General features: G+C 52.8%; 1 protein-coding gene across 1 annotated transcript in view; it reads right to left on the bottom strand.

Moving 5' to 3' along the window:
* VWA5A (von Willebrand factor A domain containing 5A) overlaps positions 1–17,838 on the bottom strand; it is a 24,191-nt gene extending 6,353 nt beyond the window's left edge. Inside the window, 7 exon segments of the mRNA XM_065566545.1 lie at positions 1,220–1,392; positions 5,636–5,750; positions 9,856–10,028; positions 13,999–14,221; positions 15,490–15,692; positions 15,843–15,902; positions 17,155–17,838. Coding sequence (XP_065422617.1) covers positions 1,220–1,392; positions 5,636–5,750; positions 9,856–10,028; positions 13,999–14,221; positions 15,490–15,692; positions 15,843–15,882 — 927 coding nt within the window. The 5' untranslated portion in view covers positions 15,883–15,902; positions 17,155–17,838.

Genomic DNA, 17,838 nt, shown 5'->3' with positions numbered 1-17,838 from the left:
GCGGTCGATTTGCCGCCGTCCTCACAGTGGGGTAAGTCGGCTCAGATACGTCAAATTCAGCTACGCTATTCGCGTAGCTGAATTTGCATATCTTAAATCGATCCCCCCCCCCCCAGTGAAGACGTAGCCTGAGACTTGCACTGTTTCAGTATTGTAACTTCTGTTCACCATTCATTACACTTGCCTACATTGTAACTTCTGTTCACAGTTTGCTATCCACTACGCGCCCCCCCGAGCGCAGCAAGTACAGCGCTGTAAAGTGCCAGTGTAATCAGAGCCTGCAGCGCTGCACGCTCGCTCGCAGCGCTGCAAGCTATTCCCCTCGGAGAGGTGGAGTACATACAGCGCTGCGAGAGAGCTCTCGCAGCGCTGGTGGCGCGACTACACTCGCGCTTCACAGCTGGGAAGTTCGAAGTGTAGCCAAGGCCTTGTCTATATTGTAACTTTTGTTCACTGTTTGCCATATTGTAATTCAAACCCCATTTTAAAACGCTTACTCCATTTTGTAAAAGCTGGCTCCAACCTTCATTTTTGCAAACCTTGCTGTAATCTTATTAGTTTAGGTTAGATGTGTGAATGAAGTATGTATGGATGATGGAATCAACCTCCAGCACCAGCCTGTCCTGATGAAATAGAGTTCAAACACCAATGGTTGAAGATGCAGACAACAGCCCTAACAAAGTAAGAAAAGTCCACCCCAAAAAGAAAAGAACAAAGGTACAACAGAAGAAAGATCAATGCCAGATCCGAGGCTGAAAGTCAAGTCTGCAATTGACGGGTGATCAATCACCAAACCCAGAGGCAGCGTGACACAGCAAGACCTATAGACTCTGGATTCAAACTAAAGCCTACAAAAAGGATGGGTGAGATGGAAGACTTTGGAGGGTAACATTCTGCTGCCAACATGGAAGGGCATCGGTGCATGCCCAACAGAGACCCAGCCCTTCCTTGTGCCCGGCTTTCCTGGCCAGTTAGCTGCCACAAGCTACGAACCCAAGCTGCAAACTCAAGCCACAGACTCAAGCTATGTTCAGGACTGGTAACTATACAGCAGCTGCAGAACATCTAATGGATGTGTGTGGATCTCTGTGTGTGTATAGGTATTAGGTATTAATTATTGGTCATAAATCAAATTGTGTTATCATAAAAAATGTGGCATCTTTGTCTTGCCCCCTGAAACAATCCTGTGTAGTTTTGTCTGCATAGCACCTGGCCGTACCTTGGCGCTGTCGATGCGCTGGCGGGAGCGGTCTCGGCCGTCCATGGGGCACCCCATGCTGCCAGAGCGGTCCATCAGGAAGATGAACTCTCCGGCCGAGCTCTGGCCTGGCACCGCCTCAGGCAGGCTGGGCAGCAGGGTCACCATCACGGCCGGGTCGCCCATCAGGGAGCCTGTGGGGAGATGGGGCCAGCCCCAAATGGGACCGGCATGGGGTCAAGCCCTGTGAGTCTGCAAGAGCCCCCAGGCCTCACAGCCCGACCCATGTCCCTCCCCATAGATCCCCCACCGCCCCCAGTGCCCGACTGCTCCAAAGCCTGTCCCCTCTGTCCCTCCCTCATATCACCCTCTCCCTAGATCCCCCACCATCCCCCGACTGCCCCAGAGCCCCACCCCTCTGTCCCTCCCCTCACACCTCTTTCCCCTAGATCCCACACTGCTCCCAATTACCAGCCCGTCAGCGCCTGCCCTTCCATCCCCTGTTCTGTCCCGTATCCCCAAACCTGAAATGCACCCAAGTGTCTACCTGCTCCCAGGCATCCCACCCTCCCACTCCCTGATCGGCCGAGCCCCCCCCACTATGGTTCCCAGCTTCTTCTGGTCCCCCCCGCCCCAGCTCCACACACACCTCATCCCCAGCTCCTTCAACACCCGCCCATAATCATAAGAACGGCTAGACTGGGTCAAACCAAAGGTGCATCTAGCCCAGTATCCTGTCTGCCAACAGTGGCCAATGCCGGGTGTTTCAGAGGAAATGAACAGAATAGGTAATTATCAAGTGATCCATCCCATTGCCCATTCCCAGCTTCTGGCAAACAGAGCAAACACTTCTGGCAAACACCATCCCTGCCCATCCTGGCTAATACCTTTTGATGGACCTATCATCCATGAACTTATCTAGCTCTTTTTTGAACCCTATTACAATCTTGGCCTTCTCAACATCCTCTGGCAAGAAGTTCCACAGTTTGACTGTGCATTGTGTGAAGAAATACTTCCTTTTGGTTTTTTTAAATCTGCTGCCTATGAGTTTCATTTGGTGACCTCTGGTTCTTGTGTTATGAGGAGTAAATAACACTTCCTTATTTACTTTCTCCACACCAGTCATGATTTTATAGACCTCAATCATATCCCCCCTTAGTTGTATGAAGAAATACTTCCTTTTGTTTGTTTTCAATCCATTGCCTATGAAGGCGTACCATGGATTCATCTAGAGCAGCGTTTCTCAAATTGGAGTCCGCAGACCCCTGGGGGTCTGCGAGGGATCTCCATGGTGTCTGCGGGTCCCCCTGACCAACTCTTCCCCCTCCCTCAACTCCTCCGCCTGGAAGCAGCTGCCAGCTCCCTGTGGCCCCTAGGCGCCTGGATGGCCAGTGAGGTTCCACTCACTGCCCCCGCCTGAGTGCTGGCTCCGCAGCTCCCATTGGCCAGGAAGGGGCAGGGCAGGGGCGGGTCCCTGAAAATTTTAAAATCAAAATGGGGGTCCTCAGGTTGCTAAAGTTTGAGAACTGCTGATCTAGAGATGATACAATATTTCCTGTCTTATTATCTATCCCTTTCCTAATGATTCCTAATATTCGGTTTGCTTTTAGGATTGCTGCTGCACTTTCAGTGGATGTTTTACTCCTGGGAGAATTCGGCATCACTGCGCATGCGCAGAATTTATGTCCAGTGCCGATTTCTTTGCTTCCCTGCAAAAGAATGACTTTCTGATGGGGAAGCAACGGGAAGCCACAAGAGCGGCCATGTGACCCTCCCCAGCCATGTGTTTCAGGTGCCCAGGGCAGCCGGCAGAGAGGTAAATCACTGTGGGGCAGGGGGCGGGACTGGGAAAGACCCAGCTATTGGCTCCTACCCTGTGCTGGGGTCAGCTGCTAGTCCCAGCTGGGCTGGGGAGGACGGGACTTCCTCTTCCCCTGCATGGCAATTGGGGCCAGGTCAGACCCATCCCCAGATTTCTCCCCCAGCTGCAGGAAGCTCTGCAAACTCCCCCCACCCACTTCCTGCACCCATCACTCCTCAGCTGAAGGGGGAGGGATCCCTGTACAGGCAGCTGCTCCCCCATCCGTCCAACCCACGTGCATCCAGACACCCTCATACCCAGACCCTCCTGCAGAGCCTCACCCCCCCGCACTCAGAACCTACCCTGATGAGCCCCACTTCCGCTGCACCTGGACCACCCCAACGAGCCACCTGCACTCGGATCCCCACCCCACTGAGCCCCAACCAGCTGCATCTGGATCCCCACCCCACTGAGCCCCCCACACCCAGAGCCCACCCTGCTGAGCCCCAACCACCTTCACCCTAACCCCCTGCATTGTCCCATTACCTTTGCACCCAGAACCTCCCAACATGCTCCTGTGCATCCAGACCCCCCACTGCCTGCAGATCCCCCACTGAGCCGCCCGCACCCAGACTGCCCCACACAGAACCCACTCAACCCACACCTGCATCCCCCCACACTAAGCCCCTCCACACTTGGATCCTGCCTTCCTGAGCGTGCCCGCCCCACCCCTGGTGCACCTGGCACGGAGGGGCAGGGCCCTGGGGTGTTTCTGGGGCAGGCCCAGTCCTTGTGCTGTGTCAGGGTTGGGTGCAGCCTCACCGCTGAGTCCGTGTCCCGGGGGGAGGTGCACAGTGATCTCCCACCTCTGTGCAGCCAGTGGCCAGTGCTCCCCACTGCCATGCTGGAGCCGCCACATTGATTTGACAAATAACATTTGCAGAAATTTAAAACACTGTGCGTGGAATTTTTAATGTTTTGGTGCAGAGTGCCGCAGGAGTCATGTTTTCAGAGAACAATCCACAATGACTCCAAGGTCTTTCTTGAGTGGTAACAGCTAATTTAGACCTCGTCATTTTATACGTATAGTTGGGATTATGTTTACCAGCGTGCATCACTATGCACTTATCAACATTCAATTTCATCTGCCACTTTGTTGCCCAGTCACTCAGTTTTGTGAGGTCCCTTTGTAACTCTTCGCAGTTTGCTTTGGGCTTAGCTATCTTGAGTAGTTTTGTATTTTCTGCAAATTTTGCCACCTCACTGTTTACCCCTTTTTCCAGATCATTTATGAATATGTTGAACAGCCCTGGTCCCAGTACAGACCCCTGGGGGACACCACTATTTACCCCTCTCCATTCTGAGAACTGACCATTTATTCCTATCCTTTGTTTCCTATCTTTTAACCAGTTACCAGTCCTTGAGAGGACCTTCCCTCTTATGCCATGACAACTTACCTTGCTTAAGAGCCTTTGGTGAGGGGTCTTGTCAAAGGCTTTCTGAAAATCTTAATACACTATATCGGGGTGGGCAAACTTTTTGGTCCGAGGGCCACATCTGGGTGGGGAAATTGTATGCAGGGCCGGAGCAGGGGGTTGGGGTGCATGGGGGGGTGCGGTGTACAGTAAGGGGCTCAGGGCAAGGGATTGGGGCAGAGGAGGGGTGCGGGGTGTATGAGGGGGCTCAGGGAAGGGGGTTGGGGTGCAGGAGGGGTGCGGGGCGTACGAGGGAGTTCAGGGAAGGGGTTGGGTTGCAGGAGGGGTGCAGGCAGGGGACTTAGGGCAGGGAGTTGGGGTGCGCAGAGGGCTCAGGGCAGGGGTTGGGGTGCAGAGGGGGTTCAAGGTGTGGCAGGGGGCTCAGGGCAGGGGGTTGGGGTGCAGGAGGGGTGTGGGATGTACAAGGGGGTTCAGGGCAGGGGTTGGGGTGCAGGAGGGGTTCAGGTTGTGGCAGGGGGCTCAGGGCAGGGAGTTGGGGTGCGTGATGCAGGCAGGGAGCTTAGGGCAGGGAGTTGGGGGGGCAGGGTGTATGAGGGGGCTCAGGGCAGGGAGTTGGGGTGCAGGAGGGGTGCGCGGTCCAGGCAGGGGACTTAGGGCAGGGAGTTGGGGGGGTGGGGGGCAGGAGGGGTTCGGGCTCCGGGGTGGCAGTGGCATGCACCAGGGGCCAGGGTAGGCTCCCTGCATGCCTGTCCTGTCCCCGGCCCTGCGCTGCTCCAGGAAGTGCTGAGGCCGCTGGGGGAGGTGGGGCAGAGGTCTCCGCATGCGCTGCCTTTGCCACGCCTCCAGGTACCTCCCCCGAAGCTCCCATTGGCCGCGGTTCCCCATTCCCGGCCAATGGGAGCTGCGGGGGGGGCGGTGCCTGGAGGCAACGCATGGAGTCCTGTGACCCCCCGCCCGGGGACCACAGGGACGTGGTGCCGGTGGTGCCGTCGGCCGTAGCCAAAGCCCTGAGGGGCCGGATCCAGCCCGCGGGCCATAGTTTGCCCACCCCTGCACTATATCCCCCCATTCCCCTACCATCCCCCTCATTGCCCCGGGCCCCCCGAACCCAAGTCACCGCCCAGAACACCCCTCCCCCACATCCCCAGCCCACGGACCCCCCGGCCAGGGGCAGCAGGGTGCAGGACCCCCCCCCCACACCTGGTTCTGCTCCGGGCAACCCAACCTCTAGCACCGCGCTGGGTTTGTGCGGCTCCACGTAATACACCAGCAGCTCCACGTCTCGGTCTCACAGGGGGGCCTCAGCCAGAGACACCTGGTGGGGCGACAGACACAGTCACTTCCCCATGGCTCCTGGGGGGCAGGGTCCCGCTGGCTCTCGCGCCAGGCTCAGGGCCCATCATGCAGCCGGGGGAGGAAGCAACTCCGGGTTAGGAGGGAGGGAGAGAGGGAAAAACACCCCAAAGGCAACACGGGGACTTGGCTCTTCTTGCAGAAAACAGTGGGAAAATTCTGACTTTGTTTGGCTAAATCTTTCCAATTTGGGGGTGATATTTTCCCAGCCCCCCCATTTTCTTCCATTCAAAATCAAGGCTGGCTAACCTAGTGAGGAGGGCTTTAAACTAGGTTCACCGGGGGAAGGAGACCAAAGCCCTGAGGTAAGTGGGGAAATGGGATCCTGGGAAGAAGCACAAGCAGGAGAGCGCAAGAGGGGAGGACTCCTGTCTCATGCTGAGAAAGAGGGATGTAATTGATTCCATTTAACCAATTCTAACTCTCATCTCTATCTTTTTCCTTTTATGAATAAACCTTTAGATTTTAGATTCTAAAAAAACAACAAAGAGTCTGGTGGCACCTTAAAGACTAACAGATTTATTTGGGCATAAGCTTTCGTGAGTAAAAACCTCACTTCTTCGGATGCATCCGAAGAAGTGAGGTTTTTACTCACGAAAGCTTATGCCCAAATAAATCTGTTAGTCTTTAAGGTGCCACCAGACTCTTTGTTGTTTTTGTAGATACAGACTAACACGGCTACCCCCTAGATTCTAAAGGATTGGCAGTAGCGTGATTTGTGGGTAAGGTCTGACTTATATATTGACCTGGGTCTGGGGCTTGGTCCTTTGGGATCAGGAGAACCTTTTTCTTTTACTGGGATATTGGTTTTTATAACCATTTGTCCCCATAACGTGTGGCACTGGTGGTAATACTGGGAAACTGGAGTGTCTAAGATCGATGAGTTATCTTAAGTGCCTATACACAAATGCAAGAAGCCTGGGAAACAAGCAGGGAGAACTGGAAGTCCTGGCACAGTCAGGGAACTATGATGTGATTGGAATAACAGAGACTTGGTGTGATAACTCACATGACTGGAGTACTGTCATGGATGGATATAAACTGTTCAGGAAGGACAGGCAGGGCAGAAAAGGTGGGGGAGTTGCGTTGTATGTAAGAGAGGAGTATGACTGCTCAGAGCTCCGGTATGAAACTGCAGAAAAACCTGAGTGTCTCTGGATAAAGTTGAGACGTGTGAGCAACAAGGGTGATGTCGTGGTTGGAGTCTGCTATAGACCACCAGACCAGGGGGATGAGGTGGACGACGCTTTCTTCTGGCAACTAGCAGAAGTTGCTAGATCGCAGGCCCTGGTTCTCATGGGAGACTTTAATCACCCTGATATCTGCTGGGAGAGCAATACAGCGGTGCACAGACAATCCAGGAAATTTTTGGAAAGTGTAGGGGACAATTTCCTGGTGCAAGTGCTGGAGGAACCAACTAGGGGCAGAGCTTTTCTTGACCTGCTACTCACAAACAGGGAAGAATTAGTAGGGGAAGCAAAAGTGGATGGGAACCTGGGAGGCAGTGACCATGAGATGGTCGAGTTCAGGATCCTGACACAAGGAAGAAAGGAGAGCAGCAGAATATGGACCCTGGACTTCAGAAAAGCAGACTTTGACTCCCTCAGGGAACAGATGGGCAGGATCCCCTGGGAGAATAACATGAAGGGCAAAGGGGTCCAGGAGAGCTGGCTGTATTTTAAAGAATCCTTATTGAGGTTGCAGGAACAAACCATCCCGATGTGTAGAAAGAATAGTAAATATGGCAGGCGACCAGCTTGGCTAAACAGTGAAATCCTTGCTGATCTTAAACGCAAAAAAGAAGCTTACAAGAAGTGGAAGATTGGACAAATGACCAGGGAGGAGTATAAAAATATTGCTCAGGCATGCAGGAGTGAAATCAGGAAGGCCAAATCACACTTGGAGTTGCAGTTAGCAAGAGATGTTAAGAGTAACAAGAAGGGTTTCTACAGGTATGTTAGCAAGAAGAAGAAAATCAAGGAAAGTGTGGGCCCCTTACTGAATGAGGGAGGCAACCTAGTGACCGAGGATGTGGAAAAAGCTAATGTACTCAATGATTTTTTTGCCTCTGTCTTCACGCACAAGGTCAGCTCCCAGATTGCTGCACTGGGCAGTACAGCATGGGGAGAAGGTGACCAGCCCTCTGTGGAGAAATAAGTGGTTCGGGACTATTTAGAAAAACTGGACGTGCATAAGTCCATGGGGCCGGATGCGCTGCATCCGAGGGTGCTAAAGGAGTTGGCGGGTGAGATTGCAGAGCCATTAGCCATTATTTTTGAAAACTCATGGCGATCGGGGGAGGTCCCAGATGACTGGAAAAAGGCTAATGTAGTGCCCATCTTTAAAAAAGGGAAGAAGGAGGATCCGGGGAACTACAGGCCAGTCAGCCTCACCTCAGTCCCTGGAAAAATCATGGAGCAGGTCCTCAAGGAATCAATTATGAAACATTTAGAGGAGAGGAAAGTGATCAGGAACAGTCAGCATGGATTCACGAAGGGGAAGTCGTGCCTGACTAACCTAATTGCCTTCTATGATGAGATAACTGGCTCTGTGGATGAGGGGAAAGCAGTGGATGTGTTATTCCTTGACTTTAGCAAAGCTTTTGATACGGTCTCCCACAGTATTCTTGCCGCCAAGTTAAAGAAGTATGGGCTGGATGAATGGACTGTAAGGTGGATAGAAAGCTGGCTAGATCGTCGGGCTCAACGGGTAGTGATCAATGGCTCCATGTCTAGTTGGCAGCCGGTTTCAAGCGGAGTGCCCCAAGGGTCGGTCCTGGGGCCGGTTTTGTTTAATATCTTTATTAATGATCTGGAGGATGGTGTGGACTGCACTCTCAGCAAGTTTGCAGATGACACTAAACTAGGAGGCGTGGTAGATACACTAGAGGGTAGGGATCGGATACAGAGGGACCTAGACAAATTAGAGGATTGGGCCGAAAAAAACCTGATGAGGTTCAACAAGGACAAGTGGAGAGTCCTGCACTTAGGACGGAAGAATCCCATGCACTGCTACCGACTAGGGACCGCATGGCTAGGTAGCAGTTCTGCAGAAAAGGACCTAGGGGTCACAGTGGACGAGAAGCTGGATATGAGTCAACAGTGTGCTCTTGTTGCCAAGAAGGCTAATGGCATTTTGGGCTGTATAAGTAGGGGCATTGCCAGCAGATCGAGGAACGTGATCGTTCCCCTTTATTCGACATTGGTGAGGCCTCATCTGGAATACTGTGTCCAGTTTTGGGCCCCACACTACAAGAAGGATGTGGAAAAATTGGAAAGAGTCCAGCGGAGGGCAACAAAAATGATTAGGGGTCTGGAGCACATGACTTATGAGGAGAGGCTGAGGGAACTGGGATTGTTTAGTCTCCAGAAGAGAAGAATGAGGGGGGATTTGATAGCAGCCTTCAACTACCTGAAGGGGGGTTCCAAAGAGGATGGAGCTCGGCTGTTCTCAGTGGTGGCAGATGACAGAACAAGGAGCAATGGTCTCAAGTTGCAGTGGGGGAGGTCCAGGTTGGATATCAGGAAAAACTATTTCACTAGGAGGGTGGTGAAACACTGGAATGCGTTACCTAGGGAGGTGGTGGAGTCTCCTTCCTTGGAGGTTTTTAAGGCCCGGCTTGACAAAGCCCTGGCTGGGATGATTTAGTTGGGAATTGGTCCTGCTTTGAGCAGGGGGTTGGACTAGATGACCTCCTGAGGTCCCTTCCAACTCTGATATTCTATTATTCTATTCTAAGGAGATGAAAACTCCCAGAAAGCAAAGGGAACCAGGACCCCTCGAATGTCCAGGATTTCACCCCCACGGGCTGGTCTCAGCCCCTTGAGACTTTCCCCAGAGAACACGGGCAATTCCCTGGATCTGTTGGTGTTGCTCAACCCTCTTCCCTGCCACCCGCCCCATGCCGGAGCTCCCACCCCTGTATATGCCCACCCAGGACCCACGCCCAGTCCCCTGGCACCCAACCCTCAGCCCAGAGCCCCCATCACACCCCTGCTCAGAGCTGCCCCCCCACTGCCCCTCCCAGTGGGGATAGCCGAGACCCAGGTGTCCAGGTGAGCCCTTACCTGGGCGGTGGTCCGGTTCCCAGCCATGTAGCTCAGGGGGGTGAGGGAGCAGTTGGAGAGCACGCGGTCGATGCTGTGGGGCGACTGCAGCGTGACGCTCAGGCTCAGGGTGTAGGGCAGCTCCCCCTGGGGGACTCGCGGGACCCCCTGGGTGACGTCCTCCCCATCCCACCCTGCAGAGAGAGAGAGATGGAGTGAGCATGGGGCCCAGGCAGAGACAGATGCATCCTGGAGGCTAATGCCTGGCTGTGAAGATGGTGTCGCCAGGAGTGCTTTAGCTTCCTTGATCACGAGATGCTGTTCCAGGAAGAAGGACTGCTAAGCAGAGATGGGGCCCATCTAGCGAGGAAGGGGAAGAGCATATTTGGCTACAGACTGGCTAACCTAGTGAGGAGGGCTTTAAACTAGGTTTGAAGGGGGCAGGTGACCAAAGCCCACAGGTAAGTCAACAACATGGAGACCTGGGAGAAGGTTTGGAATTTGCAGGGAGCATGTTATAGGAGGGATAAAGGAGAGACAAGACAGAACTGGGGGGGGGGGGGGGGAATCAAATCAGTATCTTAGATGTCTGTATACTAAGGCGAGAAGTATGGGGAATGTGGAGGAAAAATGGTTTGAGGCCTAAACGTTGGTTAAGCAAACTGTATGTATGGCCTGAAGGTAGAAAAAGGGGGGGAAGGTAGAAAAAAAGAAGGGTAGAAAGAAATTATAAAAGCAGAACTAACTGTAGAAACTATAGAAGCAAAACTAACCATTTGTAACAGCTTGTGATTAATAGCTGCCAGGTGACAGAGCAAGAAACCGCAAAGGGCAAAACTAAGGAAAACAGGAAAAGCTTGCTTTGCTTTATTCCTTATATGGATGTAAAATTTTAAGGAAGTATATGTAATTTTTGTGGTTTTATCCTATATAAGCTCTCGTATTTTATCTATCGGGGGTGGGTGGGGAGGGGCGGTTCGGCTGCCTTGGCTGACTTCCCCATTCACGCATGTTTGATTGATCAATAAAGGAGCCTCAGGCTAATCTGATCCAAAATCAATCATGTGGTCGATTTTTCCACAACAGGAATAAGCAGGAAGAACTTGTAATGCTAGTAAATAAAGACAACTATGACATAGTTGGCATCACAGAGACTTGGTGGGATAATAGGCATGACTGGAATATTGGTATAGGAGGGTACAGCTTGCTCAGGAAGGACAGGCAGAGAAAAAAGGGAGGAGGTGTTGCCTTATATATTAAAAATGTGTATGCTTGGACTGAGATTTAGATGGAAATAGGAGACAGACTTGTTGAAAGTCTCTGGGTAAGGATAAAAGGGGTAAAAAACAAGGGTGATGTCAGGGTAGGGGTCTACTACAGACCACTAAACCAGGAAGAAGTGGTGGATGAGGCTTTTTTTAAACAGCTAACAAAATCATCCAAAACACAGGACTGGGTGGTGATGGGGGACTTCAACTACTCAGACATCTGTGAGAAAATAACACAGCAGGGCACAGATTATCCAACAAGTTCTTGGAATGTATTGGAGACCATTTTTTATTTCAGAAGGTGGAGAAAGCTACCAGGGGAGAGGCTGTTCTAGATTTGATTTTGACAAAGAGGGAGGAACTGGTTGAGAATCTGAAAGTGGAAGGCAGCTTGGGTGAAAGTGATCATGAAATGGTAGAGTTCATGATTCTAAGGCATGGTAGGAGGGAGAACAGCAAAATAAAGATAATGGATTTCAAGAAGGCAGACTTTAGCAAACTCAGGGAGTTGGCAGGTGTAAGGTCCCATGGGAAGTGAGTCTAAAGGGAAAAACAATTGGAGACCATTGGCAGTTTTTCAAGGAGACAGTATTAAGGGCACAAGAGGAAACTATCCCACTGCGTAGGAAAGATGGGAAGTATGGCAAGAGACCACCCTGGCGTAACCAGGAGATTTTCAGTGATCTAAAAATCAAAAGAGTCCTACAAAAAGTGGAAACTAGGTATAATTACAAACGATGAATATAAACAAATAACAGAAGACTGTAGGGACAAAATTAGAAAGGCCAAGGCACAAAATGAGATCAAACCAGCCAGAGACATAAAGGGTAACAAGAAAACATTCTACAAATACATTAGAAACAAGAGGAAGATGAAGGACAAGGTAGGCCCATTAGTCAGTGAGGGGGGCAAAAGAATAACAGAAAATGTGGAAATGGCAGAGGTTCTTAATGACTTATTTGTTTCGGTTTTCACCAAGAAGGTTGGTGGTGATTGGACGTCTAACATAGTGAATACCAGGGAAAATGAGGTAGGATCAGAAGAGGCTAAAATAGGGAAAGAACAAGTTAAAAATTACTTAGACAAATTAGTTGTCTTCAAGTCACCAGGGCCTGATGGAATGCATCCTAGAATACTCCAGGAGCTGACTGAGGAGATATTTGAGCCATTAGCAATTATCTTTGCAAAGTCATGGAAGATGGGAGAGATGAAAAGGGCAAATCTAGTGCCTATCTATAAAAAGGGAAACAAAAACAACCCAGGAAATTACAGACAAGTCAGTTTAACTTCTGTTATCTGGAAAGATAATGGAGTTAATAATTAAGTAATCAATTTACAAACACCTAGAAGATAATAAGGTGATAAGTAACAGTCACCATGGATTTGTCAAAAACCAATCATGTCAAACCCACCTGATAGCTTTCTTTGACTGGGTAACAAGCCTTGTGGATGGGGGGAAGCAATAGATGTGGTATGTCTTGACTTTAGTAAAGCTTTTGATACTGTCTCCCATGACCACCTCTTAAACAAACTAGGGACACGCAATCTAGATGGAGCTATTATAAGGTGAATGCAAAACTGGTTGGAAAACCGTTCCCAGAGAGTAGTTATCAGTGGTTCACAGTCATGCTGGAAGGGCATAACGAGTAGGGTCTTGCAGGGATCAGTTCTGGGTCCGGTTCTGTTCAATATCTTCATTAACGATTTAGATAATGGCATATAAAGTTTGTGGAAGACACCAAGCCGGGAGGGGTTGCAAGTACTTTAGAGGATAGGATTAAAATTCAAAATGATCTGGACAAACTGGAGAAATGGTCTGAAGGACAAATGCAAAGTACTCCACTTAGGAAGGAACAATCAGTTGCACACATATGAAATGGCAAATGACTGCCTAGGAAGAAGTACTGTGGAAAGGGATCTGGGAGTCATAGTGGATGACAAGGTAAATATGAGTCAACAATGTAACACTGTTGCAAAAAAAAGTGAACATCATTCTGGGCTATATTAGCAGGAGTGTTGTAAGCAAGACATGAGAAGTAATTCTTCCTCTCTACTCTGCTCTGATTAGGCCTCAACTGAAGTATTGTGTCAAGTTCTGGATGCCACATTTCAGGAAGGATGTGGACAAATTGGAGAGAGTCCAGAGAAGAGCAACAAAAATGATTAAAGTTCTAGAACACATGACCCATGAGGGAAGATTGAAAACATTGGGTTTGTTTAGTCTGGAGCAGAGAAGAGTGAGAGGGGACATGATAACAGTTTTCAAGTATGGAAAAGGTTGTTACAAGGAGGAGGAAGAAAAATTGTTTTTCTTAACCTCTGAGGATAGGACAAGAAGCAATGGACTTAAATTGCAGCAAGGGCGAGTTAGGTTGAACATTAGGAAAAACTTCCTATCCGGGTGGTTAAGCACTGGAATAAATTGCCTGGGGAGCTTGTGGAATCTCCAACATTGGCGATTTCTAAGAGCAGGTTAGACAAACACCTGTCAGGAATGGTCTAGATAATTAATCCTGCCACGAGTGCAGGGGACTGGACTAGATGACCTCTCGAGGTCCCTTCCAGTCCTATGATTCTATGGGGGGAATGGGCTATTGAGGGGCATGGGGGGATGCTGGGATATCAGGAGAGGGCCCGGGGGGGGGCGGGCTTGGGGAGGTGCTTACCGTGGGGCACATAGTAGTGGCCTATGACTCTATGAGGGTCCATGTGGGTCTTTCCCTGTGGGGTACGTAGCAGGGCTACGGGACCTTGTGGGGTTACAGGCTGTGGGTCACTCACTGTAGGGTGCGCAGTGGGGGTTTGGGGGACGACCAGGCAGGCTAAAGTGGCAGGGGCATCTGTGGGTCTCACCATGCGGCACATGGGCGGGAACAGGGGGATCTGTGGATCTCACCATGGGGCGTGTAGCGGGGGCGCAGCACGGCTGGCAGCATGTAGCGGGCGGCTCCATCGGGCTCCAGCGGCAGCTCGCAGACGTAGCGCAGGGTCAGCGCCGCCTCCTCCCCAGGGGGCAGGTTACCCAGGGAGCAGCTGAAAACGTCGCCTCCAGTCCCCTCCTGCTGCAGCAAGAACGAGCTCTGCCCCCCGGCCAGCGCATCCCCGTACAGCTCTTGTGCCTGCCGGAGAGACAGGGTCATCCCGAGATCCCCCTGGCCCGAGATCCCACTGCCCTGCCCCCCGGCCAGCACATCCTCATACAGGTTACTTCTGCGGGAATTCTGCACTACTGCATATGCACAGAATTCACGTCTGGTGCAGAATCCGCCCTCCCCCCCGCCCCGCAGAAAATACATTCTGCCCAAGAAGTGCTGCAGTTCCACCTTTCACCCTCCAGAGGCCAGGAGTTCTTCACAGCATCCTGCCCGCGGAGCCAGGTTAGGACAGAGTGGGGCACATGGGGCTGCGGGGGGGAGGGGGGGTCACAGAGTGGGGTTCAGAAGGGCTTGTGGGGGGGGAGAGACTGGGCTGTGGGCTCAGGAGCTAGTGGGGTGACACCATTGAGCCAAGACTGAATGGGAGGGGGGCTGCAGGGCCACACGGGAGCAGGGGATGCAGGGACACACAGGGATTGGGGAGGAGGCTGCAGAGACCGATGGGGGGTGTGGAGACAGGGGCAGATGTGCTTGACTGAATGGGAGAGGCTTGGGGTGAGCCAGGGTCTGCATGGGGGAGGCTCCCCAACTCCCTAACAATCCCTCCCCCACAAAAAACCTGTTCCATACTTCTCCCACCCACACACAATAATCCTCGAGGTTCACTCCAGACTCCTTCCCTTTCCCTCAGCTCCTCCATTACCCCTGACTCCCCCAAGCCTTTGTGCTGCTTCTGAGGGGGGCAGGATATCCGGTTCTATATTGTAGTTTAAATGAATTCTTACACAAAGTTCTGTATGAATAGGCCTAGAAAGGAATCTATTCGTGGAAAAAAATTACCAGAATCTTCTTTTTTGGTCTGTGTTGTTACAGACGTACTTGCTGACATTATTTTGAAATAAATTACCAAAATAATGGAAACTGGCATGATTACACTGTTATTTTGACCAAAAAAACACAGACTTTTAATTTTGTTGGTGCCTAATTCCCCCAGGAGTAACAGCTCCTGCACCCTATGGAGAGACAGGGTCAGCCCGAGATCTCCTTATCCCACAAGATCACCTGCCAGCGTGTTCCCATACAGCTCCTGTGTGTGCTGCGAGAGACCAGGTCACCCCGAGATTCCCCATTCCCCCAACATCCCCCTGCCCTGCCCCCCGGCTAGTGTGTCCCTGTACAGCTCTTGCACCTGCCAGGAGAGATGGGGTCACCCCAAGATCCCCCTGCCCTGCTCCCAAGCCAGCGTGTACCCATACCCTGCCCCCTTGGTACTGTCTCTCCCCCCCCGGTACCTGTTTCTTCTCACGGAGCTGGGCCTGGATGCAGGTGCCCCCGAGGCGGGCCTGGAAGGCATAGACGGCCGCCTCAGAGTCCACGGGGAACACGAACACGGCCTCCACTGGCCCCGGCTCCTCGTTCCTGTATAGCAGCTCGCAGCCCACATCTGCCACGAAGCCTCGGATCAGCACCGTCACCGAGCAGCTGCGCAGGGGCACTGGGGGGAGAGGGAGATCAGCCACGGGTCCCTCTGACCCCCACGGGCCCCAGGAAACGGGGATGTCAGCCATAGGCCCCCCACAACACCTCCCCATGGGCTCCAGGGGAGGGGGGCATCAGTCATGGGACCCCCCCTGCCCTGACTCACCCGGCTTGTTGGAACTGTTCAGGAGGCCGCAGCTTGTCATCTTGGTCCGGGGTCGGAGATCTGTGCGGGGCAAGGGTGTGCAGTGAGATACAGGGTTCCCATGGAAATTGATGGGCACAGGGTGTGTCCCCCAACAACAGCTCTGAGACCCCAGTCCCACCCCCCTGCTCAGCGAAGTCCTGTGGCAGGGAGTCCCGCAGACTCACGGGCCTAGCTCAGAGATCAGAGTGACGGCTCCTCTCGGCCCCACCGGGTTCCCCCTCCCTGCACACTGTGCCAGCCCCCAGCAAGTAGGGGCAGGCAGGGACCGGGGCACAGCTGGGAGCTGGATGGAGAAATGTGTGAGTGTGGGGGTAATGGGGATGGATGGACAGACGGATGGGAGAGGGGTGGGGATGGATGTTTGGATGGAGGGAATGGCTGGGGGAGGGGTGGAGAAATGTAGGGGAGCATCACGGGTCCCTGGGCGTCTGCTGGGGGGGGGGGAACGCCCCCGCTTGCCCAAAGTGGGATGGATACACCCCGTCATCAGGGCTCTCAGCCGGGCCAGACAAACACAATCAGGGACTACCGACCCCCCCACATGGCCCCAGCCCCCAGCAGGGACTGGGGTACGGCTGAGAGATGGAAATGTAGGGGGGATGGATGGACAGACGGAAGGAGGGGAGACGTGTGGGTGGGGACGCACAGACAGAAGAGGGAGCTGGACAGGCATGGGGGAGGTGAGGATGGACAGACGGATGGAAGGGGGGGTTGGACAGGCGTGGGGGGTGAGGATGGACAGACAGACGCAAGGGGGGGTTGGACAGGCGTGGGGGGGTGAGGATGGACAGAAGTCGGGGGCGGCTCTGACCCAGCAAGGTGCTGAATTTCCTGCTCTGGCTCCAATCCGAACTCCGCTGTCCTGGGTCCCGCTCCCAGAGCTGCGCCGCCCCCTGCTGGGCAGTGCCGGACCTGCCCGTCCCAGGTCATAGACCCCGCTCTGCTGAGGGCGAGTCCCCGCGACTCCTGGGGACAGTGGGGGGGGGCCTCTCCATGGGCGGGGCCGGGCAGGGCTGGGCCGTGACTCCAATCCCCCCTGCGCTGTACATCCCCCCTGCGCAGTGCTGTGGGCGGGAGACACATGCCCACCCCCCATGTTACAGGGGGCAGCGCACACAGACTTGTATCCCCGGCTGGGGGGGGAGGGGCAGGACTCCTGGATCCTATCCCGTTGGGGGGGGCTGGGAGCCAGGACTCCTGGGTTCTCTCCCCAGCTGGGGGTCCTGAACCCCAGGGGAGGGGACTGTGGGGATCCCAGGGGCCCCGTTACCTTCACTAGCCCAGGCCTAGAGCAGAGGCTGCAAAAGCAAAACCGAAAGTCACTTTTCCAGGCTAGCCCCACCCAGGCCAGCCAGGGAGCGTCTGTAATCATCTGCATGGCAATCGGTGGAGGTCCCGGATGACTGGAAAAAGGCTAATGTAGTGCCCATCTTTAAAAAAAGGAAGGCGGAGGATCTGGGGAACTATAGACCAGTCAGCCTCACCTCAGTCCCTAGAAAAATCATGGAGCAGGTCCTCAAGGAATCAATTCTGAAGCACTTAGAGGAGAAGAAAGTGATCAGGAACAGTCAGCATAGATTCACCAAGGGCAAGTTATGCCTGACTAACCTAATTGTCTTCTATGATGAGATAACTGGCTCTGTGGATGAGGGGAAAGCAGTGGATGTGTTATTCCTTGACTTTAGCAAAGCTTTTGATACAGTCTCCCACAGTATTCTTGCTAGCAAGTTTAAGAAGTATGGGCTGGATGAATGAACTATAAGGTGGATAGAAAGCTGGCTTGATTGTCGGGCTCAGTGGGTAGTGATCAATGGCTCGATGTCTAGTTGGCAGTCGGTATCAAGCAGAGTGCCCCAAGGGTCGGTCCTGGGGCCAGTTTTGTTCAATATCTTCATTAATGATCTGGAGGATGGTGTGGACTGCACTCTCAGCAAGTTTGCAGATGACACTAAAC

This window comes from Chrysemys picta, chromosome 13 (assembly GCF_011386835.1).
Source record: "Chrysemys picta bellii isolate R12L10 chromosome 13, ASM1138683v2, whole genome shotgun sequence".
NCBI lineage: Eukaryota > Metazoa > Chordata > Testudines > Emydidae > Chrysemys > Chrysemys picta.
This window is presented reverse-complemented; position numbering and strand designations above follow the sequence as displayed.